The following is a 25,750-nucleotide window of genomic DNA, read 5'->3' as shown; positions in this document are numbered from 1 at the left end:
TTAGTTACGTATGTATACATGTGCCATGTTGGTGTGCTGCACCCAGTAACTCGTCATTTGACATTAGGTGTATCTCCTAATGCTATCCCTCCCCCCATCCCTTTTTTTTTTTTTTTTTTTTTTTTTGAGATGGAGTCTCCCTCTGTCACCCAGGCTGGAGTGCTGGAGTGCAGTGGCACAATCTCGCCTCACTGCAAGCTCTGCCTCCCGGGTTCACACCATTCTCCTGCCTCAGCCTCCCAAGTAGCTGGGACTACGAGCACCTGCCACCACGCCCAGCTAATTTTTTTATATTTTTAGTAGAGATGGGGTTTCACCATGTTAGCCAGGATGGTCTCGATCTCCTGACCTCGTGATCCGCCTGACTCAGCCTCCCGATGTGCTGGGATTACAGGCTTGAGCCACCACGCCCGGCCCCACAGTCAAATTTCAACATCCAACTCTTAGTATGAAATTTGCCAGTAAAACCTCTCATTAGGCAAATCATGAAACCCTCACCGCTATGGTATGGCTCAGACTGTTGCTCAACTGCGTTGCTGAGAGGGGAAGCTACATGGTGTGGGGGGTGATGGCTATGAAGATAAAGTGGGGACATTTGCCGCTGTTTGTATTTCCCAGACCTCCCTGGCTCCTCTGCCCCCAGTAGTTTCATCTCCTGGGTTTTGGCTCAGCAGCATCCTCCGTGCTGGGGTTTTGGGTGAAGCACACAGACCTCCTTCTCCTCTTCCCTCCTTGCTGGACTTCTTGGCCGCTGGCTGAGCAAACGCCACCTGGAGCATCCAGATCTTCAGGCCCAGAATGTTCCTGTTCCACTCATGATAGGAATCAGCCATCACCGTGGCAAGGGCTCTGGCTGGCACCTCCCCAGTTGTAAGCTCTGTCTACTCAGCAACTTTGTCAGCAGCAGCCAGGCAGTTTAGGAGATGAGGCCTGAGTAATGAGGGGCTGGAGGTTTTTCCCAATCCATAGACAATTTTTTTAAAGGGGGTAAAGACATTTCTAGAAATGACAAAGCGGCAAGCTTAACTTCCATTCCTAGAAAAATCATCATGAAACCGACAACTCAAGATAGGGAAGTTAGCATGTTACTTGAGAATTGTCCTGCTCACATAAAGAACAAGATTCGCCAGCCAGATCAAATCTCTTTCCCTGCTGAGGGATGGCCCAGGTAGACAAGGTGGCACCCTGAGGTTCACCTTGGCCTCATCGAAGATTGCAACTTTTTTTTTTAAGATTGTGATTCTTACATAGCAAGTGCCTAAAGTACCTACTAGTTACCTGGAAAGCAGCTAGTTAGTTAGTGGAAGCCAGAGTTTAGGGATTCCTTGCCAATTTGCAGACAATTTCAAGTCTGTGTTTGTCCCCTTTGAGTTTGAGACCACATCCAGGGGAGAAACATCCCCTTCACTAGAAGGCCCTGCCACGGGCATCGGTGCTGCTGCCAGTGCCTGCTCAGGACTCGATTGCTAGCAGAACCCTCCAGGGTGGACCCAAACCACCAGCCTCTGTGTGGAAGCCAGATGTGCTCACCCTGAGCCCCATAGGTGAACCCCGGTGAGGCTGAACCTGTGGGGGCTTCACCAGCTCAAATCTGTGTCTTTATTCTGAGGTCCGTGTGGGTCTGAGCCAAGGCCATTGGCCTGACTGCAGAATCAATAGCAACTTCCTTATGGCCATTCTGTTTGAAAAGAAACAACTAAAATTTGATGTATTGGGTCTGGTTGGGTGGAAAGAGTGCAGACTTTGGAATACGAATGAACTGGGTCTGCAATTTCAGCTGGGCCATATGCTGACTGTGTGGCCTTGAGAAAGTGGCAATTGGAACCTGCACCTCTTTGTCTGAATGAGGGGGGTGGCCGTGGGGGAGATGGGGGGAGTGTTCCATGAGGGAGCATATGGGAAATGCCAGCTCCTTGTCGGTCTTCATGGAAGGTCAGCTCCTTTCTTTGAAGGATGTGTGTATGCATGCATCTGTGCACATCTGCGTGTGTTTGTGCGTGCATGTGCACATTTGTGGGTGAGTGTGCATATCTTGTGTGCAGGCATATGTGCACCTGTGTGTATTTAGCCTGGGTAATCAGGCAGCTGGAAGCTAGGGCTCCCAAATAAAAATACAGGGTGACTGGTTAAATGTGAATATCAGATAAACAATGAAAAATTAATGTAAGTACTTCCCAAATATTGCACGGTGTGGACTTATACTAAAACAACGAAAACATTATCTGTTATCTGAAATTTCTAATTTAACTGCATATCCAGGAGTTTTATTTGCTAAATCTTGAAACTGTCATCCAGGAGTTTTATTTGCTAAATCTTGAAACTGTCACTGGAATGAGGTTTGTTATTTCAGCTATAAGATTAGGCCCACAAAAGCAGATGTGCAGGGGTCTGGGGCCGTGGTGGCCTTGTGGGGAGGGGCTCTGGGAGGAAGGACACAGGCTGTGTGGCCCAGGCTCCTCACGTTGCCATTTTGCTCAAGACCTCCCTTCCCTTTCTCACGTTTGGAGCTCCTTCCATTGCATTGAGCAGAGCTACGAGCTGCCCACATCCTGAGCAACAGTCCCTGGCTGGGAGCAGAGGTAGTAGCCATAGCCCCTGCCCAAGGGGGGCTGCCCACAACTCAGGTGGGCCCTGAGTCTGTACTGAGCTGGACAGCACCGACCACAGCCTGCTGGCCTGTCCCCATCTACTTGCTGGCCTGGGCTTGGGGTGGTGTTCTCTGGAAACTTCTCTGTTTGTTTCATGGGTGACGTTCAATCTTCCCGAAACAGGACCCTGCAGAGTTCAGAGCAACTGTCAGACAGTCACAAAGCCACCGCACAGCCGCGTCCTCAGCCCCAGCCCCTCCGCCCCCCACCATCACCAGCCACCCCTTCTCTTCCGCACAGCCTCTCCCACCCTCTCCAATTTTTACTTGGCAAATTATACCCTGGTGCTCCCAGCCTGCTCAGTGGGTGCTGTCAAGCCTTGGCAGATTCCAGTGCCAGCAGCAGGGGGCACAGACACTTGCAAAGGGGAACTAATAGGAAATGAAATAGCTTTCCTCCCCCAAAGACCCCTCCCAGCGCTGCCAGCGGACCCACGCCTTGCGGGGTGAATTGTTTCCAATCCAATCTCGTGTTTATTGAAGTTTCCTCCAGGGTTAGCTCGGGAGGCCTCTCCCCAGCCCCTTCCGCGTGGCCTTATTTACCAGAATCCCCTCGGCGTGCCATTTAAGCGTCTCCATTAACATTTCCTGCATCTTGCTCATTGCAAGCAAGGCCCTCAGAGACCCCCAGGGTGGCGGCACGGCGGCAGCCCGCAGAAACGCCAGGCTTATTTTAATTGGTTTGAAACTGTCGCTGTCGACCACAGAGGGGTCCCTTTCCTTGAGTAATGACCTGGAATTTGATCATGCGGCTTTTATGAGCTTGTAATCCTGAAAGTGTAACCGTGTGAGATCAAAGCAAGGACCAGGGTGCACATCTGTCTGGCCGCAGTGGCCAGCAAGTGTGAAGGCACAGCCTGGGAGACACCACTCTTCCCCCACCCCTGCGGGTCCCATCTGTCAGGGGATGGGAGAGGTGGCTCTTTTCACGTCCCCTCTGGCTTCCTTGTCGGCCTGCAGATGGTGGCATGAGAAGAAGAGGGAAAAGCCACCTCTGCATCCAGCACCTTCTGGCCTCCTTCTCAGTATGGAGAATGCTTTGCTCAGAAGACCAGGGTCTGGGTCCCCAGAGAGAAGGATGCAGGGGAGCCTAGCTCCTGGAGACACAGATGGTCTAGAGTCTAGAGGCCGTCACTAGGGATGAAATGGCTTTCGCTTCCTCTTGAGAAGTGGCTCCCTCCGGAATCACTCCATCGTGTGCATCATCCATTTGCTTGGTCGTCAGACCACCAGCCGATGAGATTCTATGGAGCCGCTAATCATAGAAAACACTGTGCTTTGACACCAGGTTTGTGTCACGCATGTAAAATCAGGGTCTCTCACTCCTGCAGCGGGCCATCAATCTAACCATGCTCGTCTCAAAAAATTTTTGGAGAATTTTTATAATTGAGGTAAAAGATAAATATCTATCCTCCTCTACCTGCAATTAACAATAACTAACACTTTGTTCTCTTGCATTAGTCTTAAAAAAAAAAAAGGAAGCATCACAGACAAAGTCCAAGTCCCCTCCAGCACACTCAGCCCCATTCCCCTCCTCTACACCCAGAGGCCGCTCTGAGTGTCGATTCGGCATCTATTATTTCTGTCCCTTGAAAAAAACATGTATACACACATGGAAGCATGGATCAGAGCGCACACTCTTTTATATCTTCTTCAGATGCACATGCATGGCCTCTTCCTGCAACTTGCCTCTGACTGAACATGGTTTCTGCAGCTTGGGTGTGTTTCTGATACATTCCTTTTATCTACTGTACAGAATCTGACTTAGAAACCTGCCCCATTTTCTTTGTCCACTCTTTCATTCATGAAGCTCCCAGTGGTTTGCAAAGTGCAGCTATTTCGGAGAACGCCAAGTGAGAGTCTTGGTGGCCGCCTCCTGTCTCAGGCGTGTACCTGGCTGCCAGTGGCCGATCTTGTCCGGGTCCTGCGAGGGCGTCTGCACCTGCCTGTCCCACCAGCTCCGTATGCGATCTCAGTCTCCTCCCAGCATCACTGACGCCGAGGCTGATCGTTCTCACTGTGCCCACGAGACAGCCCAGCTCTAGTGTGTTGTGTTTGTTGGAGCTGCCTGACTGCCATGCCTCTCTCCTCTGCTTCTCAGCAGGTTTGGGGGTCCTGCACACTCCCAGGGAGCCGCGGTTACCCCCGCTCCTGCTTTCTCACTCGGGAAAGCAGCCTGCACCTCAGAAAGATTTGGAGCAAAACATGAAGCTGTTTTAGTAAAAAAACAACAAGAGTGACCCTTCAGAAGCTTCTGGGCTTTCTTGTTAGACCCCGTTGTCTGTAGCCCCCTCCGTGAATGATCGTGACCCTGTGACTGAAACACCATGTCGGGGCTGTGACCACTCACTGCCCTCTGAGGCTACCTGGCTACCTGAGCCCCCAGGCCGGTTTGCAGGACCACGGAGCCTCCCAGCAGTTGCGGGCAAGAGCCGGACACACACATGAGGATGAACAGCCTCCCTCTTTTCAGAGGCTGAAGGTATTTGGTGCGGCCACACAGTAGCTCCTGGAGGTGGGAGGACAGACAGGGCAGCCTCTTGTCTTGGGGGGGTTGTGGTGGGCTCAAGACCTGGGCTCTGAAACTTGGGAGCAAGTGGCCCCCCCCGGGGGGCCCCAGGAGATGCTGCTGCCCCAGGAGCCTTGCTGGGAGGTCGGGGCTGAAGCCACAGCCCCCAAGGATGTGGGGGTGGGAAGGGGAGGCTCTGAGCAAGGGGTACCCATGATGGAGCACAGGCCTGGCCGGGCCTCACTTTATCTCCAGGAAGAAAAGATGAGGCCCCGCCCAGCCCGTCCCTCCCTTGCTCCCCTGAGTGTGTTACCGGACTCTCATCAGGATTGTAGGGGTTCTGTGGCTGCTCCCTGACACTGACCAGAGCCCTGGATGGTTGGGCCTGGGACCTGCAGGGGGGTCTGGGGTGAGACCTCAGTGTGGAAACAGGTAAACAGGCCCAGCGCAGCTTGGCTAAATGAATGAGTACATGAATGAGTGAGTGAAGAAGTGAGCTGTGGACCCTGGCCGCTATATTCACTGTGCTTTACTGGGAGGTCTGTGCTCTGGACGTTTGTGAGGACATCCGTCCCATCTTTGGCACTTCACTAAGAAAGTCCCTGGAGCCAGGTCGAGCCTCTCCCAGCCCTGCCTGCCCTACCCCTTTGATAATTCTCACCCCAGTGGGGTACGCAAGAGCCTGGAAGGTGCCAGAAGCAAGGGGAGCAGCTATTAAAGAGTTTACATTACATATAAGCCTTCTATGAGAGATAATCAATTAAGTGGTATTCATGAAAAATGATTACATATTTTATTATTATTCAGACATTGGTGCTTCATATATTTAATATCTGAAATTACATAAAAATTATACGTATTCCATAATTTTTAAAAGCCAGTTTTAAAATTTCTCCAGCATGCTACTGATTCTGAGGCATTTGAACTTACTTGTGTTATAATTCTCACAAACAAAAGAAAGAAAGAAAAAAAAAAGAGTTCACATTACAGATGGGGAAACTGAGTCTGCAGCTGGCTGACCTTAGAGTGAAAGCGATGTGGAGGTGCCACGCTGGGCTCTCGAAACAGATTCCCTGGGTTTGGGTCCCAGCTCTGCCAGCATGCAGGCTGTGTGCCTCGGAGTGGACTCTCCCAGCATCCTACATCTCAGCTTCCTCCTGGGGTCACTGGAAGGGTTAATGAGTTACACTGCAGAAAGGGCTTCCCTCGGTCCCAGTGTGGCCCTGCAGCCCTGTCTAAGCTGCCTGTCCTTTCTCTCCCACTCCCGCCAGCTCTCTCCCCCTCAAGGAGACTACAGCAGCCGCAGAGAGCTGCCCCTCCATCCTCACATGTGCTCAGGCCAAGGAAGACCCGCGGGCAGCGGCAGCACAGTTTATTAAGCCAATCAAATCTTAAGTGCATGAGCTCCAGAGACCCCTGAGGTCTTTTTATGCGCATGAAGGAGCTGGAGGGTTTCCTGGGCCTGAGTCTTTCTTACTGCTTGGAACAGGTGGGTGTACAGCAGTCTGCCCTCTCCCCTGTGTCCCCTTCCCAGGAAGGCACCTGTCACCTGACAGCCAGCCCCGCCACCTGCCCCCACCTTGGGGACCCTGGTCTGGTCTGGCCTAGTATCCTCACTCGGACGTTCCGAGAGCACAGGACAGAGCCCGGCAGACTCATGCTCCTGCCCTCGCAGTGTGTCTGGTGGCCTCCCTCCTGCCCACCACACCTCGTCCCATCAAAAGTGCTCAGACCACCGCCCCTTCCTCATCTCTGCTGTACCCTAGAAAGGTGGGTCAGGCCATGGCTTGCTGCCACGGGCTCTCTGTCTCATTGAGAATCTCCCTTCGCCCTCTATTTTTTTTTAATCTGCTCTTTTCCTTGTCTCTCCCCCTGCCTGCTCCCCTTTTCTTCCCAGCCCTCTTCTTTGTCTCCTGAAACTTCTCCTGGTGTGCCTAATTCCTGGAGGCTGCAGAGGCTTTGGAGATGCAGCCCCACCTCTCTGTGCACACACAACCCTGAGGATCGATTCAGAAAACGATTAGTTACAGTACAGTAGCGCTGCTAACTGTGGCATTTTGCTTTGCAGTTATTGATACCTCATCAGAATTGAGAAGCAATAGTCAGGAAGGGGGAGGAGAAGGGAGAGGGCAGACGCCTGTCGTGAAATGTCAGCTCTGATGGGGAGGGATTTTCAGGTCTGAGTGAAGCTGGCACCTACCTGGGTTGTCCTCAGCACAGCCGCACCTGACCTTACATTCAGGAGGGCTGGTTTGTTCCAGGTTCATGAGAGTGCAGTCCTTGCCCCCAAGCAGACATGAGGCCTCGGGCTGCCTCCTTCCTGTTCCCCATTTCTGCCGTCACGGAGGCACCACTTCCCACTCCACCAGCCAGAACTGCGTGTTGGGCAGAGCATGGGGAGGTGGGATGTCTGGTTCTGTTGATGGACAGAGTCAGCTCCAGGAGCCCAATCTGGGAGAGACCCCAGAGGCCCTGACTCAGGGTTCTCCAGGTAAACAAAGTCAATAGGACCTAGGTAGGTAGGTAGGCAGGTAGGTAGGTAGATAGATGATTGATTGATTGACAGATAGGACAGACAGATTTTTAAGGAATTAGGTCATGTTATTGTGAAGGCTGCTGAATCTGAACTCTGTAGGATGTGTGGACAGGCTGGAACCTCAGGCAGGAATTGGTGCTGCAGACTTTTTGTTTTTGTTTTTGTTTTTGTTTTGAGATGGAGTCTCGCTCTTCTTACCCAGGCTGGAGTGTAATGGTGCGATCTTGGCTCACTGCAACCTCTACTTCCTCGGTTCAAGTGAGCCTCCTGCCTCAGCCTCCCGAGTAGCTGGGACTACAGGTGCCCACCACCATGCCTGGCTAATTTTTGTATTTTTAGTAGAGACCGGGTTTTGCCATGTTGGCCAGGCTGGTCTCGAACTCCTGACTGCAGGTGATCCGCCCGCCTTAGCCTCCCAAAGTGCTGGGATTACAGGCGTGAGCCACCATGCCCAGCTGGTGCCACAGTCTTGAGGCAAAATGTTTTTGACCAGATAACCTTAGTTTTTGCTGTTAAGGCCTTTCAACTGACCGGATGAAGCCACCCAAATTAAGAAAGGCCATATCCTGTGCTGAAATCAATTGACTTTAGACATTAGCCACAGTTACCAAGTACCACCCCAGCAACACCTAGGTTTGTGCTGGACTGAATCCCAGGGGACGAGAGCCTGGCCAAGTGGATGCATAACACTGACCACCAAATGCCCCGAGACCCCAAGAACTGATGACCAGGGTTCAATGGATGGGCCTAGAGGGCAGTGAACTCCTGGAAACAGCAATGTGTCTGTGTGTTATGGAAAATGGGCTCCTAACTTGCATTAGATGTTTAATTCCAAGGCAGTGCTGGGGGGTGACTTGTCTGTGCTACCGGTGAGCAACAGAGCGGTGCTCCCTCCACAGAAAGGCCCAGGCAGAAGCTTGGGAATGCGGGAGGAGGGTGGAGGTCCTTCTCTTCTGTGAGCCTGCAGGAGCTCCACCTCCCTGACAGGACAGGACCCTCAGCAGGGGGCAAACGGGCAGCCACTGCTGACTGTCCTAGAAGCAGGACGGGGCTGGGGGGCGGGTAGGAGAGAAAAGAGAGGGGTGGGAGGGGCCCATGGAAGCCTCTACTGGGAGGAGTGCAGAAAAAGTCTACAGGAACTTGGAGTTTGGTGACAGATTGCTCTGGGGACACAGAGGAGGTCTCACCCTGGCCTGGGCAGGCTGGCAGGGCTGAGGTTTGCACTGGTCATGGGCAGAGGACCCTTGGAAGGAGGTGAAACTGACTGTGAAGGGCCTGGACCTCCAGGCTCAGGAATCTGGACTTAACCCCCAGGCCTTGAGGGGAGCTTCAAGGGATTTTAAACAACTTTGTGCTTTAAAAATCTACTCTAGGGACAGGGTGGGGAATGCACGCTAAGGAGGCCATGCTACAGGCAGGGAGTGCAAACAGGAGTTGGAACACCGCGTCCCGGGTAGCCGTGCATGCACACATTCATCCCTCATTCCTCATTCCCTGAGCACCTGCAGCTTGCCAGGCCCTGCTCCGGTACGGACACCGCCAGGCAGCTCCACGCGTCCTCAGGAAACTTCCGTCTCAGGGCGTTGTGCACAAATGAAGACAATGACGGCGCTACTTTATGACTGTGGGGTATAAAGAACTACCTGAGACTGGGTAACTTATAAAGGAAAGAGCTTTCACTGTCTCACCGTTCCTCATGTCTGGAGAACTTACAATCAAGGCCGAAGGTGAAGGGGAAGCGAGGTGTGTCTTACATGGTGGCAGGAGACGAGAGTGAGGGGTGAACTGCCAACCACTTTTAAACCATCAGATCTCACAAGAACTCACTCACCATCACAAGAACAGCGTGGGGGAAACTGCCCCCATGATCCAGTCACCTCCCACCAGGTCCCTCGCTCAACACGTGGGGATTACAATTCCAGATGAGACTTGGGTGGGGACACAGAGCCAAACCATATTATGATGGGACAGGCCATGAGCAGATGTGGCAGGTGATGGGGCGGGGGCTTCCGATACGATGGTTGGGAGCTTCTCCGAAGGGAGGCCTGAACAAGCAGATGTCACCCAGCACCTGGAGGAGGGGACAACACATGCAAGGACCCTGAGGTCAAATCCAACCAGAAGGCCCCCGTGGGTGGGGCAGAGGGAGCAAGGAGCAGGTGTGAGAAGCAGCAGTGGGGGTGGGGGCGGGGCACATGCAGGGGATGGGGCAGTGCCCACGGGGCCGGAGCCACAGGGTGGGAGAGGAAGGCTCAGGTGAGGTGGAGGGAGGAAGAGTCCAAAGTTTCAGCGGAGACCCCGATCATGTGACACCCCCTTCCTGCCCTGTCTGCCTTCCTCCTTCATGTGCAAAATCCACTCTCAGGTGCTTTGAGGAACACAAGCCACATGAGGCTCTGTCTTAGTGGGCTGGGGCTGCTATAACAAGATGTCATAGACTGGGTGGCTTAAACCACAAACATTTAATTTTTTTTTTTTTTTTGAGACAGAGTCTTGCTCTGTTGTCCAGGCTGGAGTGCAGTGGTGTGATCTCAGCTCACTGCCATCTCTGCCTCCCAGGTTCAAGCAATTCTCTTGTCTCAGCCTCCCTAGTAGCTAGGACTCCATACTCGGCTAACTTTTGTATTTTTAGTAGAGATGGGGTTTCACCATGTTGGTCAGACTGGTCTCGAACTCCTGGCCTCAAGTGATCCCCCTGCCTCGGCTTCCCAAAGTGCTGGGATTACAGGCATGAGCCACCACACCCGGTCCAACAAACATGTACTTCTTACAGTTGTGGAGACTGGGAAATCCAAGATACAGGTGCCAGCAGATCTGGTGTATTGTCACTGAGGGTTGGGGGTGGCTGGATGGACAGAGAGGAGAGAGAGAGAGACAGACACTCTTATGAGGGCACTTATCCCATTCAGAGAGCCCCACCCTTATGACTTTATGACCCCCAAAGGCTCCACCTTCAAATACCATTACATTTGGCCTTTGAGGGAACAGAAACACTCGGACCATGGCAGACTCAATCCCTGCCCACAGCCGACACATATCAGCAGAGCGAGCTGCTAAGAGGCAGAAGCCAGGTCCCCCCTTGACATTGCCCCCACCCAGTGTCTAGCAGGGAGGCCTGGTGGCCAGAGGCCTTCACACTGCCAACCCCAGAGAAGCCTAAGACCAAGAAGGAGAATTCGCAGCTGCTCGTGGTGACACTGTTGGGATCTGATGGGAAAACAGCCTTGCTTCCCATCGAGGGCCTAGCTAGGCTGCAAGTACAAACCACGAGGGCTGCTCAACCCACGCCGGCCGCTAAAATTTCCTCTAGGAGGCAGCCCAGCGCTCGGGAGCTAGGCCTGGTAATGGGACTGGTGCTGAGGATTCATCCCCAAGGAGGCTCTGCTGGCATGAGAGAGACCTGGGGCCCATCTTGGGGACAGGCGACTGGGCCATTCTCCCATGGGTCCAACCTCCAGCCTGACCCTGTCTCGTGCTGGCACTCTCCCCTCTGACCCCAGCTTCGGTTTTGATACCGTGAGTCTCACCTACAATATCCGGGGCTGCAGAGCTAGGAGCATCTTCTACCCATGAGGTGGTGGACAGGGACACCTTCTTACAGCTTCTCCCAGCCTAATGCATTCCTGTTTGTATCGTTCAAAAGACATAGTGCCCGTGACACTCTGTCCTGTAATATTTCCAATCAAGAGTTCGGGAGAGCGTGCGTCTGATGCACTCCAGATATTCAGAGATTGAAAACTGTTTTGTTCTCTTGTTTTCTTTTTAAAATGCAGCGTGAAGTCAGAACAGCCAGAGGAAATTCTGCCACCATTTTCCCGGAGCTGGTCTGCAGCCCCTCCAGCTGGGAACCTGCTCCTGAATCATCCCTCTGCAAACAGGTATGAACCAACCTCTCTACGCAATGCTTTCTGCTCTCGCCGAGCTGGTTCTCAGATGGGGGCTTCTCCCAGCCTCGGGGTGCCCACCGCCATGGGGAGCGATGCGTAAGGCTGTCTGCAGGAGGAGCTTTGGTCTGCAGAGAGGAGGGTCCCCACCATGGGGTTCCCTAACCCCTCTGTGCTTTTCAACTGCCCTTCCCCAGTCCCCTCACTAAAATGCAAATCAGCGAGTGTATAATAGATAATTAATAGACTGATCAGCCAGCAAGGGAGGTAAGTAGATAAATAATTTTAATTATCCTTGGGTTGCCCATAAATTCCCTCACTGCCTGTTTATTAAACTCTATTTACAGGAGTCATTTATATTGCATGTCATTTCGCCTCCCCTGCCTCCTGGGTGGCTCCCACCGGGGCTGACCTAGGGTGGAACAGCACTGTGTGACCACAAGATCTGCCGGTGGAGCTCATCCCGGGCACAGGTGTCAAAAAGCTTTGCCCAAGTGGCCAGCTGGATGGCAACAGGGCGGACGCGCTGCTCACGCGAGGCCCTCCTTCTGCGCCCCGAGGTGGCCGCAGCCTATATTTAGGCCTGAGTCGGAAACCTTTATTATACTTGGCACCTGTGCCATAGGTATGAGCTCATTCTTCTCCCCGGGGATGGCCTTAGCCTATTAATAGCCTTGGCTGAGGTTCCCTCCTTGCTCCGAGTGCCAAGAGAGAAAGTGGGTTAATAAATATCAAAGAAAACTCCCTCAGAGGGCCTGGGGCCAGACTCTCCCAGACTCTCCAAGAGTCGTGGATGTCAGGCCCCAGACCAGGAGAGGGGTTCCCTTTGCCCCCAGCCTCTCATCTTCCTCCTGACAGAGGCCCAATCCCCAGGCTGGCAGGTCTGAGGATCAGGCATGGCAAAGCTCTCCCAGGTGCCCGTGGAGCTGGGGGTGGAGGAGGACACCCGGCACGGGAGGCCTAGGAGGTTGGCTCAGGTGGGGCTGTTGGTATCTGGGCAGCCGAAAGAGGGAGGTAGGGAGGGCACCCTGGACCTTCTGGCACCTTCCTTCTTGCCTGCACCCTCTCACGTCCTTCTGCCGACTCAGCAGCATGGAAGGGAAAGAGAAGAAGTGGCCTCAGGATGGCCCCTGAGGGAGACCCCACCCTCATCCTCTCCCAGGCCCGGAGGCTGCGGCAGGAATTGTTTAGCCTGAGTTGGAAACAGTAAGAGAAGGGAGCCCCAGGAACAAAGCAGGGAGGAGAGGGGCGCTCCTGAAGGCAGGTGTGCCAGGGTGGGCAGGTAGCAGGCTCTGTTGCACTGATTCCCTTGATCAGACAAATTCCAAGAGAGTCACACGCGTGCAGGCCGTGGCTGGCGTTCTGCATGGATGTGTGAGCCGCCCTGGCCTGGCACGTTGTCACCTAGCACTGCTGAGTGCCTTGGGTCGGGGAAATGTCTCACAGCCCCGTCTCATTTACTTTCTGCCGTTGCCGTGCATGGGTGCTCTTAGCAGGGCTCTGGGAGGTCACAGCCACCCAGCTGGGAACTGGCAGAGCTGAGGCTCAGACTGGCGTTATCTGGCCGCAGCAGCCGCCGCCTGCAGGCCTCGGGTCAGGATGTTTTCTGCAGAGCATGGGGCCCTATCGGCTAGATTCCGTCTGTGCTTTCTGGCTTTCACCCACTGGACATAAAGGCAGACTATGGATACTGCTGCTTTTATGAAACTCGACGCTGGCTGAGCTCTAGCATGGCAGCCAGTGACAGCAGAGTCTGGGCAGCCTCCAGCCACTGGCTGGCACAGCCGCTGCCCAGGGCTGTACGCTAGAGGCTACGGCAGGTCAGCCCTGGATGGTTAGCCAGGTTGTGCACTCTCTGCTGGTTGTTCTGCTCTCCTTGGAGGGAGGCTGGCTGCCCACAGCAGAGAGGGAATTCAGGCTGAGCAAACGGAAAGTCCTTTTTAAGTTTCATTCAATGCAATTAAAGTCTGAAAAATGGCCCAGCGGAGGCTCCCTGCCCTTTCAGGAGTTTGTTCAGCTCAGAGCTGTGCAGCTGGTCCAGCCCCCGCCCCAGCCCACACAGGCTGTGTGGGAGGAAGACGCAGGGCCAAAGGAGAGGCAGAAAGATCTGACCGCGATGGCCCCAAAGTCTTTCTCCCCTGTTCAGGGGCTCGCTGGAGGGGGCGGCCAAGCCCATTTCGTGTCCGTCTGTCCAGAGGAGGCGGACAAGGGGGCGGGGCTCTGCCCTGCCTTGGAAATGGAGGCGGAAACACGTGGCTCTGAAACCAAACAGCAAGCCCCACTGGGACAGCTGTGCGTCGTCTTCATTTTTCTGATTATTTGGTGGACCTTTTTAGGGTTTCTTATCTGATTCTGTTTTGGGGAGTTGGGTGGGTGGAAAAGACAAACAATGATTGAAAGGCAGGACAAGACTGATCTCAGGAATAGCTATGACGGCAGGGCTTGGCCGGCTGCAGGGTTTCAAGCCCCCTGCCCGCACCTCTCCCTTTCCCCACCACACAGGCAAGAACCCTTTACTGACTCTGCTTCATCTGCCTGATCTTCAGGAACTGAGCCACCTGGGGCCACCATTGGCGGGGTTGATGATTGACTAAAAATAGCCAGAGCTGTGCTTCCTGCCCTGGCCAGGCGGCGGCCCACCCACCCTGCCCAAACAGCATCCGCTGAGAGCAGGGCCACAGCGGGGTCCACCCGGCCCTCTAAGGACGGGGCTCGGGATAGCGTCCGTGGAAAATGATGGAATGCCCCAGTGTGAGACACGGTGGGAGGGAGGAGCCGAGTGAAGGAGGTGAGGGATGTGCTTCTCCCACAGACACAAGCAGGTGTAAGCCAGACTCTGCCTCAAGAACACGGCACCCGTGTCACAGCCAGCTCTCCCTCATGTAACCCAACAGCCACCAGCATCTTCCGAGAATCTTAGAGTTCCAAGAACAGAGGTCCCGGGTTTGACTTCCATCCTCTTTTATTCTAATCCCATCATATTTTCTCCCCTGGGGTTGGGAGAATCTGGGGACCTTCAGCAAGATCAGTAATTTTCTTTTTCAATTAAAGTCGAGTCAGTATCTTTTTATTATTACACAAGCAATAGATGTTTTTGTGGAAAGTACAGACAAGAAAAACAAAGAAGTAACAATCTGTCAGAAATAACCGCAGCTCACACCTCGGTACATGTGTGATGTGTGTGTGATCTTCTAGCAATTTTTTTTAACACCTAAGAGTATGAAAATCCTTCTGCAAAAGCAGGATCATGCTATATATATATATATTTACATGTATACATAGATATCAAAATATATATGTACATATATGCATATATTTATATTATATACAAATATATGTACATATATGCATATATATTTATGTGTGTATACATATATATTTTTTGTTTTGTAACCTGTTGTTGTTGCTAGACAGTATTTTCAGGAACATATTTCTAGGTTGCTATTAATCTCATTCTTCATGATTGAATATCATTCCGTTGCATAGAAAAACCATAACCTGTCCCTCAAGCCTGTCTGCAAGTACCAAGATAGGCATTAGCCACCAACCCTATTTCCAAAACTCTATGCTACACTCTAAGAAACTAGAAGATTAATTTTCCAAACAGGAATTAGAAAATGATTATTCACATTATAAAGGAGTCTGCAAACATACCCTCCAAAGAGCTCCTTTGAGAAATGGGCTCCCTGGGGCATTAACTTCCTATAATGGATAAAACCTCAAGTCACAGGCAGCTCCATAGTGGGTGGTGCATCTGACTTCATGTTCCTTCCCTCATGGAGGTCCTTCCCAGGTCCTCCAGATGCATGTGTGGCCAAGTACACACATGCACACACATACAGGCAGACATGCACACTGCATACAAACACATGCACACTGTGTACCGCACACACAGGTGCATACACATACATGCACCTAGTGTGTGGAAGCTTCTCTTCATTGTCAGCTGTAAGGTGATGTTAATTAATTCACTATTAATCGCATCTATTTATCAGATGGTCTGCCCCTAGCAACCATTCCTGGGGAATAAACTATCATTTCTCTCTAAAAGATAAAGGGAAGTAGATGCTGATGAGTCTGGGCAGGTCAGTGCCCCCAGCCCATGTGACTTATTATTTCAGGAGGCAAAGCAGACAAACCTCAGAAGAGAAAATGCTCAGGGGACTTTTAATAAAATCAGGTTTAAAAGAAACCCAAATCCCTGGCCTGCAGGTTAGAGTCTGCAGGCTCCGCACCTGAGGGGGCACAAGGTGGTGAGCATCTTTGCCCTAACAAGTCCAGCTGAAGACCCCTGAGACCCCCACTTCCCCAAGACCACTCAGAGGATGCTGCCCACAGGCGAAGTGTTTGTGTGTATATTTATGCAACCATATACCACATAATCAGTAAACATATTTCTGGTATATTTATGTTCAATTTCAGGTATACATATTTCTAAAATAATTTGGTGAATTAAAAATCATAGCATAAATGGACTATTTGAGACAAGGTCTCATTCTGTCACACAGGCTGGAGTACAGTGGTGTGATTAAGGCTTACTACAGCCTCTACCACCAGGCCCAAGCGATCCTCCTACCTCAGCCTCCCAAGTAGCTGGGACCACAGGTGCGCACCATCAAAACCAGCTAATTTTTTAAAATATTTTTTTGTAGAGATGAGGTCTCACTATGCTGCCCAAGCCAGCCTCAAACTCCTGGGCTCAAGAAATCCTCTGGCCTTACATACCCAAAGTGCTGGGATTACAGGCATAAGCCTCCAGCCAAAATGGACCTTTTAAAGTGAACAACTCAGTGGCATTGAGTACATTCACCACCTCTGTCTAACTCCAAAACATTTCCATCACTCCAAAGGCAAGCCCCTTACTTGGGAATATTTTAAATATTTTTTAAAGGCATCCCAACTACCACCAGCCAAAAACTTTGCAAAACAAGTCAAGTTCAATGGTATATGAAGCCTGGGACTTGGTATCATTCATTCATTCACTCACTCATTTCTTTCACCATCTATTTTTTTTCTTTTTTTTTTTTTTTTGAGACAGAGTTTTGCTCTTGTTGCCCAGGCTGGAGTGCAATGGCGTGATCCTGGGTTCAAGCGATTCTCCTGCCTCAGCCTCCCAAGTAGCTGGGATTACAGGTGCCTGCCACCACACCCGGCTAATTTTTTGTATTTTTAGTAGAGAAGGGGTTTCACCATGTTGGCCAGGCTGGTCTCAAATTCCTGACCTCAGGGTATCCACCCGCCTTGGCCTCCTAAAGTGCTGAGATTACAGGCATGAGCCACCGCACCCGGCCAACACCGTCTATTTCTGTAGCGCTTACCAGGAACCAGAAACTTCTGGATGGAACCCTGGCTCTGTCTTATTCGTGAGTGATCCTGGATCGTGTACTTAACTTCTAGGCCTTGGTTTCTTGTCCATGAAACAGGACGATAACATGCTTCTTGAAGGGCTGTTGACGGAAGGGGAGGGGTATTTGTTTATTGTGTGTGAAGGAATCAGCACAGTGCCCGGCACTCAGTGAGAGCTCAGTGGGTGCAAATGTCTGTTCACATTTGTTTTTCGTTATATTAGAATACACAGAGCAAAAGCTGACATCTTGACCATCTTTAGTTCAGTGGTATAAGTGCATTTACGTTGTTGTGCAAACGTCGCCACCATCCATCTCCTGAACTCTTCATCTTGCAAAGCTGAAACTCTGTTCTCATTAAATAATACCCCACCAATTTAGAAAGCACCACCTTCCCCCAGTCCCTAGCAGTCTCCGTCCCGCGTTCCATCTCTGTGAATCGGATGACTCTAGGGACCTCACGTGAGTGGGGTCACACAGTATTTGTCCCTTTGAGTCTGGCTTATTTCACTCAGCATAAGATCTTTGAGGCTCATCCACGTTGTGGCCTGTGTCAGGATTTCCTTTCTTTTTAAGGCCCCATAGGTTCCAATGTATGGGTGGGGGAACCACATTCTGCTTCTCCATCCATCCCTTGATGGACCCCTGGGCTGCTGCCCCCTTTTGGCCACTTGGAGTAGTGCTGCTGCGGGTGGGTCTGAATTGTCATGACTGTCTTGACACTGTGTGATGGAAGTTAGACTGACTAGGAAACTCGCTTTCCAGCCAGGTGCTCCTCCCCTGCTTTCTCACACGTAAAGGCAGAGCCTGTGAGACTGGCCTGCGGATGGCCTTTAGGTGAGCAGGGCCGGAGCCTTGTCAGGGCGACTCTGAGTGCCAGAATGTGTGGCGTACACCTCTGTGGTCTCAGTCTTGAAAACACACTTACCGCCGAGGCCACGTTCCCCCTGGCACTGCACAAGGCTTATCAGAGCTGCATCACCCTGGGAGACTTTGTCTCCTATTAGCCACTCACCCCAGAGGGGTTCCAAGTCCGGGCGTGGCCCAGATGGACAACTCGCGGCCCCAGAGGGCTGAGCCTATTAAAGGGCTTGGTTCACATGTGCAAAGTCTTTCTTGACATAACGGGCTGGGACCCAGAAAGTCCCATACATTAAGTGGGCTGGGACCCAGAGAGTGGCCTCTGAGGCTCTCCCAGGCCCATCCCAGCAGGGGAACAACTCCTAGCCAGAGGCTTCTCCCTGGGGCCTCTGTGTGTGAAAACTACCAAGGTGCAGGGACTGGGAAGGGGTGATCTGGTGACCCGCAAGATTTCAGGAGGTGATGGTGAGGAAAAAGGGCATGTTCTCCCAAAGTCAAGGCTGCAGTCAGGGCCCTGCGTCAGCCCTGGCAGCCACGCCTCCCCTGTTTGGGACTTTGTTTATAAAAGCTTTGTGGCCACCTAAGGAAGAATTTTCTGAAAAGGAAACACTGGAACGTCCGTTTTCCTCCAAGACCCATTCATCTCTTCTAGAAACTTAAAATACAAGTGCAGCCCCGGGTGCCTCAACAAGGTCTCCGGTGCAGAGGCACAGGGTCACGTCTGGGTGTCCCCCCAAAGTCTCGAAACGTCGGCTTGGAAACTAGATCCCCTGGGGAGTTCATCACATCAGGCAAAACAACAATAATAGTCACAGCAATATCATCTTTATCCGAAATGGTCTCTCCATCAGTTCCGGTAGAACGTGCCAGTCCACGTTGCCCCGGCCTCCTGGTTCTGTCACTGACTGTCTGGTAGATCTTTCTGTTGTTCACGTTTAAGCTTATTTAACCCACAGATTCTCCTCTCCTCCAGGGTTTTCTCCCAAAGTCTATGTCCCTATTTCATTTTTATTAAGAAATCAAAGATTTTTTTTTTAAATCAGGGCTGCAAATTAGCAGGATCACATCTCCCCACTTTGGATGGAATCACCCATTTTCCTTTCTGATTATTCCCATCTCTACTGGATTCTGGGTGCTTCCCAGGGCAATATTGGATGCTTGGGATCCGTATCAATTTCTGGGGGCCGCAATAACACAGCACAGACAGGGTGGCCCCAGCAATGGAAATTTCTTCTCTGGTGGCTCTGGAGGCTGGAAGTCCAAGATCAAGGTGTCGGCAGGAGCTGGGCACAGTGGCTCATGCCTGTAATCCCAGCAATTTTGGAGGACAAGGTGGGCAGATCACTTGAGGTCAGGAGTTTGAGACCAGCCTGGCCAACATGGCAAAACACCATCTCTACTAAAAATACAAAAGTTAGCTGGGTGTGCTGGCAGGTGCCTGTAAGCCCAGCCACTCGGGAGGCTGAGGCGGGAGAATTACTGGAACATGGGAGGCGGAGGTTGCAGTGAGCCGAGATCATGCCACTGTACTCCAGCCTGGACCACAGAGCGAGACACTGTCTCAAAAAAAAAAAAAAAAAAAAAAAAGTGTGGGCAGATTCCTTTGGAGGCCTAATCAAGGAAAGCCCGTGTAGGGTATTGAGGAGCTGGCTAAACAGAGATGCTGGAGGCGGGGAAGTGACCACTCCCCTTGGCATGTAGATGCCGTCTTCTCCGTGTCCTCATGTGACCATCCCTCTGTCTGCATCTGTCCTAATCTCCTCTTCAGGAGACCAGTCACTTTGGATTAGGACTCACCCTAATTAACTCAGTTTAGCCAGATTACCCCTTCAAAGTCCATATCTCTAAACACAATTGTCCATTGGTATCCTCAGGGGGTTAGTTCCAAAAACCCCATGATCTGACGATGCTCAAACCCCTGGTATGAAATGGCACGGCCTCTGCATGTAACCCACGTGCAACCTCCGGTACCCCAGGTATGAAATGGCGCAGCCTCTGCATGTAACCCACGTGCATCCTCCCGTACCCTGGAGATCACCTCTAGGTGACACACAAGGACTCATACAATGTAGATGCCACGAAAATAGCGATGACACTGTATTTTTTCACTTCTGTTATTTGTATTGTTGTATCATTATTTTTATTTATTTTTCTAATACTTTTGATCTGTGGTTGGTTTAATCCATGGATGCAGAACTCTAAGATCCAGAGGGCTGCCTGTACAGTCCCATTTTAAGGAACCAGTGGTTAGGACTTCAGCATAGGAATTTTGAGGGAACAAAACTCAGCCCCTAACAGAGCCTGACGCCATCCGGGGTTGTGTCTGGGTGTGCTGGGCAGGGTTTGCCAGGTTTGCTTTCAGGAATGGGACCCGCCCTCACATCCCGCCCTCTCTGGCCTCTGTTTTGCCAGCACCGAGATACCACACCTGGCCTCTTATTTATTAGTTCATTTCCCATGTCCCTCCCGTATTTCCAAGGCCAGCCGCATCTGCCGCCAGGGAGGATTTCAGCAATGCTGAATCCAAACAAACCTCTCCAGTTACAGACTCGCGCCCTCCCACCTCCCAGCCTTGCATCAGCAGGCCGCCGCCACCCAGCCCTGATCGATCGTGCTACCAGCACAGTCTGTTTGCTGCTGTCTTTTCCTGCCATCAAGGTCAACATCACTCGCATCCAGCAGCAGTGGCGTGTTGCAGTGATGCCCACACCACAGCCCTCCACCGTCTTCCACGTAATTTGTTGAAAAACCACTCCAGCTCTCCCACCACCCCTGACACCTCAAACTCAAGGTGTGTAAGTGGGGGCAGTGTCAAGAGGTGGGACCCCCAGCTTCCCCAGCTGGACCCTGCCTGCGAGATGACCCTCTGATCTCAGGGGGCACCTTCTGACACATCACTGGCCTGGGATGGCTTCCTTGGCAGGTTCTGGGGCTGCAATGTCCTGCCGTTCTCCTGGTGTGTCACGTTCCACCAATCATTGACTTGGCGACCTGGTGGCCACAGAATCTTTCTGACCCTCTCCATCAAGTGAAGCATTGGCTTGCTGATCGCTGCACCCTTGGTCATGCTGCATCTTGGCCTGGAAAGCCCTTCTTAGTCAAAAGTTGCTTGTATTCTGATATTTAATCCAGGTGTCCTCTCCTGGAGAAGCTAGCCACAACTCTCCCAGCGCCATCTCTGTGCTTTCTGCGCTCACCCATCATGAAGCCAGCCTATGCCTCCAGTCTCTTCTCTACCAGGAGGGAGCAGCTAAAAGCCGAGATTTGTTGCAATTTAGCTTTGTCCCCCACCCACGCCTTCACAGTGCCCGGCACTTATTTGGTGTTTAATAAACTGCCCATTAAATGCAGACATAGCTCCTTTCCCCTGGGGTATTGCTCGATGGAGTGCTGCAAAGTAGCTGCAGATGCTTTTCTGACTTCCAGAAGACATTTCCAGTGCTACTGGGCTTGCTTGGTCTGAGCTGGCTCACATCTACCTTTAACTGTTTGCTCTAAGATGCTGCTGAGTGCAATGACTTAACCCAAATGCGTTTCATGTTTGCTTGATGGAGAACTCTCCACAAGGAGAAGCTACCAGAATGGGACACTAATACCCATTACATCTTCCCAGACACATGTGTTGTTGGTAATTCATAGGCTTTTTATTATTATTATTTGACTATTTGGGTATAGTCAGACAAATAGGCTTTTCTGCTCAACTGTCTAGAACAATTTCTAAAGAGTAGCTGGAGTGAGGTGGGGAAACACGCAGTGCCTCAGTCACCCCATCTGCTCCTGTGGCCCAATTCCAAGGGCATAACTTCCTGAGAGCCACCCCCAAGTGGGCTGGGACCTGTGGACTGGTCAGTGTGGCCGACTGTGTTTATTATGAATAAACCATGACTTGGGCCTGACCCCCATCTCCCTGGGAAAGGCACACTGTGCCCTGGCCTGTGGCCACCGGCTTTGTGGCAGGCACTGGGCCAGATTTCCAGTGTCTGTCCTACATCAGCTTTGCTTCTTTCTCCTGGAGGCCAGAGCCCAGCCTGCTCCTGGGACCCTGGGATTGCTGATTGGAAGGGGTCTTAGTGGTACCGGGAGATGGCCCGAGGAAGCCACGTCACCAGGTAGAGATGAACCTCACTTGCTCCACTAGTTACCCTTGGGGCTGGCCCGGGATGTGCAGCAGCACCCCAGCTTTGGTGCTTCCCAAAGGCACACAGCCCTCCACAGGGCTGGCTCACATGAGGGGCACCTTGGCCATAGATAAGCTTGCCTGGGAGGCTGGATCCCAAGGGGCCCATGGAAGGAGCACTCACTAAGTCCCTAGATGGGAGTCCGGGGTGTTAGCTGTTTGCTGGGAGTCATTCTTATTCAGCTTTTATGTGACCCCAGTCCCCAACTCATGGCTGCTCAGAGAAGAGGAGGTTCTGCCAAGCTCCAGACGAGGCAGGTAGTAGGCCTTGGACATCACTTTAAGAAAATGAACAAACACAGAGCAAGACACTGGCCAAGATCAGGAGGAAAAAGCCAGAGCTGCTGGGGAGAGGAGGGGCAGGAGGAGAAAGAAGAGGGTGAGGGGGAGGAGGAAGAGGAGAGGTAGGAGGAGAGAGGATGAGGAAGAGGAGGAGGAGGGAGAGGGGGAGGAGGGAGAGGGGGTGGGGAGGGGGAAAAGGAGGAGAAGAGAGGAGGAGGAGGAAGGGGAGGAGAAGCGGGAGGAGGGGGAGGAGGAGGGGGAGGAGGGGGAGGAGGAAGGGGAGGAGAAGTGGGGAGGAGGAAAAGAAAGAGGAGGGAGAGGAGGAGAAGGATGGAGAGCAGGAGGAAAAGAAGGAGGAAGGACAAGTAGAGGAGAAGACAGAAGAGGAGGAGAAAGAAAAAAGGAAGAGGAGGAAGGGGAGGAGGGAGAGGAGGGAAGGGGGAGAGTCTACAGCTGGTGTGTGTGGAGGAAGCAAACCTCCCAGGCTGGAGGCCAGGTATGGACTCTTCCGTTGGGCATTTTCCTGGGAGCCTGGCTCCCCAGGGAGGGATTAGACTGGGGCTACCCTCCTCCAGTCAGGGGACTGTGCCTGTTCTTCAGTGTGTCCCTTTTGCTGACATTATCACTACACTCATCATTTTTATATGCAGGTGTAACATAAAGTCGGCCCATAGAGCAACAAAACACAGCCCGGCTCTGGCGAACAATGTGATTATTAAGTAATGAGATGAGTCCCTCAACCATATAAGAAATCAAAATCATATTGTGTGTGTGTGTGTGTGGTGTGTGTATGTGTGCGTATGTTTGTGGCTTTTTGCGGGGTGGGGGTTAAAATTTTCTTTTAATTTTTTGCTGATGGCAGGCCATTTTTTAAAAAGTTCTTTTGTATTTTCCTTTTGCGTCTGTGCACTGGGGAGCCCCACAAATTCAGAGCTGTGAAATTTGGCTGTGTCAGCAGCCTGCGAAATGAATTGACACTAAATGCAACAAAAGTCTCTAATTCACCCCGTCGCTGCCCTGCCCTCTTCTATCCCCTTCTTGACACCTCTCCCCCAGATCCAGCCCCACCCAGTTGTAATTGGGAAATGGAAGAATGAAGGTGGCCGTCAGTACTGCTGGGCCACTGGGAATGACGCTGGCTCAACTATTATTTAAGTCTCATCAGTTAAGTATTATTTACAAATAACTGCCCTTCCCCACGCCCTGCCACAGACAGACCCAAACATACTGCACAGTCCCCACTCCCAATGCTGCCCTCACCCTTCCTCAAACGCACGCCATGCTTTGCAGCCAGGGAAGGGAAGGTACTAGATCCCACCCTCAAGCTGTGCCTGAGGAGCTTGGCTCATCCATCCTTGTGGGGTGGACACAGGGTGCTGGGGGAGCAGGGGGAGCAGGGGGAGCTGACGGTGGGGCAGGGCAGGAAACCAAGTGTGACGTGGTGAGAATAGCTGAAAAGTCAGAGAAAACCAAATCAAACAAAATGTAAGCCAACAACTTCTGATCTTTCCATCAGCACCTGACTTTGCCCGCACTCAGACCCTGAGTCAGGCATTGCTCATCCCAGGCTGCCTGTGGGAAGCCCCTCCCCTTCCCTGAGTTGGAAGGCGCTTGCTGGAAAGGAATTGGCTCCCACCCAAAGTGGACAGAGCCGCCAAGGCGGCGGGCATCCCTCCCTCGCTCCCTCACCTTGCCAGGTTGTGCATTAATTTTTTCCTCCTGCTCTCCCTACAAAACGAATCTTGATTTAAGAAATCAGACCTGGCAGCTGTGTCTTGTCCTTAACATGCTCCAGTTGCCAGGGTATGGAAAATCTGCTGTGGGCAGGCAGGATTGCCTTTAAATGCATTTCTAGTGCTGTGGATTTAGCGAGGACGCACGAGGCGGATTTCATCTGCATGCTGCGTGGCTTATGGGCCCCAGCCACTGGTGCCAGGTCAAACCGTGGCCTCTGAGAAGATTCCCAAATCCAAGCATATTCCCTGTGGCCGTCTTCTCTCACATGGAGTCTCTGACCCGGGCCGAGAGTGTTAGGAAAGGCAAGCTAGACTTCAAGCGACACAGAAGCACATCACGATCGAAGTGGAAGATCACACTCCCTGAACTGGCCGCTGATTTCTTCCATAACAAGTTCTCACCCACCCCCCAAAGAGAATCTCTTCCTCTTAGGGACAAAACTTTAGAAAGCTCTTCAAATAAAGAGTTGGGAGGGAAATGAATTAAAGCAAGTGACAAGCGATCATGCTTTGGATTTAATGAAGGCAGATCCGCAATGGCATGAGCCTTCCTGAGCACTGGCCGCTGTTTCCAGGTGATAAATGTGTGTCCCGTGAGGCATGGGGCAGAGCTGAACCAAAGCCTCCTCCACGCGGCCCCCAGTCCAGAGTTCGGCCGCGTGGCTGGCAGCGCCTCCCACCCGCGGGTCGCTGTCCGTGGTGCTGAACTCGTGCCTTCCCCCATTCCGCATCTTTCCTGTTTCTCCAAGAAGCAAAGGTATCTAGGGGGTCGTGGTGGCTCACGCTTGTAATCCCAGTCGCGGCAGGCGGGTCACTTGAGGTCAGGAGTTCGAGACTAGTCTGGCCAAAATGGTGAAACCTTGTCTCTACTGAAAATACAAAAATTAGCTGGGCGTGGTGGCAGGCGCCTGTAGTCCCGGGTACTCAGGAGGCTGAGGCAGGAGAATGACTTGAGCCCGGAAGGTGGAGGTTGCAGTGAGCAGAGATCACACCACTGTACTCCAGCCTGGGAGACAAAGTGAGACTCTATCCAAAAAAAAAGAAAAAAAAGAAAAAGCAAAAGGTGTCTGCTACTGGAGTACAGCACAGAAACTCAAGGCTAGAACTGGGTGAAAGGTATGCCCCATCGAATCTGATAAACTTGCCCTCCAGGCCAGGATTCTGCTGACGGATCTTAAGTGCAGATAAACTGTTAGGGAAGAGCAGCGGCTTGTTGAAGAGGAATAGAAAACTGGTTCAATTTGCTTTTCTGACTCTGTAAGGCAGGCAGGTAGCCCCAGTTGAAGCGCATAGTAGGCTGCAGTATGAATCTGCACCTGCTCTGTATGAATCTGTACCTGCTCTGGAAGTTGGACAGGTGACTCTGTGAGACTATGCCGTTGCTTCCCCTGCCCTAGCTGGCCATGCTGGCCAAGGCTCTTTCTCAGCCCTGTTTCATCTCTCCATCCTGTAACAGCAGCTGGGGCTTAAATCCTAACCCGAATTAGTCCCCGACAGCCTCCCTATGTTTCTTTTCTCCTTTATCTGGCTTATTTGTGGACCATGCCACTGCTACAGGGCAGCCTTCCTGCTTATCTGTCAGCCCCCAAAGCAGCAGGTTATCTAAAGCAAGAATGGCTCAGGCTGCGCAAGTGACTCATGCCTGTAATCCCAGCACTTTGGGAGGCCAAGGCAGGTGGATCACCTGAGGCCAGGAGTTCAAGACCAGCCAAGCCTACATGGTGAAACCCCATCTCTACAAAAAATACAAAAATTAGCCAGGCATGGTGGTGC

General features: G+C 52.0%; 1 protein-coding gene across 9 annotated transcripts in view; it reads left to right on the top strand.

Moving 5' to 3' along the window:
- The window catches only part of RBFOX3 (RNA binding fox-1 homolog 3), a 519,235-nt gene that overhangs the window by 287,656 nt on the left and 205,829 nt on the right, over window positions 1–25,750 (top strand). For all 9 annotated transcript variants that reach the window (XM_032178875.2, XM_032178879.2, XM_032178882.2 and 6 more), the window contains one exon: window positions 11,466–11,570. In XM_032178875.2, coding sequence (XP_032034766.2) covers window positions 11,466–11,570 — 105 coding nt within the window. The remainder of the gene's footprint in view (window positions 1–11,465; window positions 11,571–25,750) is intronic.

Source organism: Hylobates moloch, unplaced genomic scaffold, assembly GCF_009828535.3.
Source record: "Hylobates moloch isolate HMO894 unplaced genomic scaffold, HMol_V3 SCAFFOLD_15, whole genome shotgun sequence".
Classification (NCBI taxonomy): domain Eukaryota; kingdom Metazoa; phylum Chordata; class Mammalia; order Primates; family Hylobatidae; genus Hylobates; species Hylobates moloch.
Note: the sequence above shows the minus strand (reverse complement) of the source record. Positions and strands in the feature narration are given on the sequence as shown.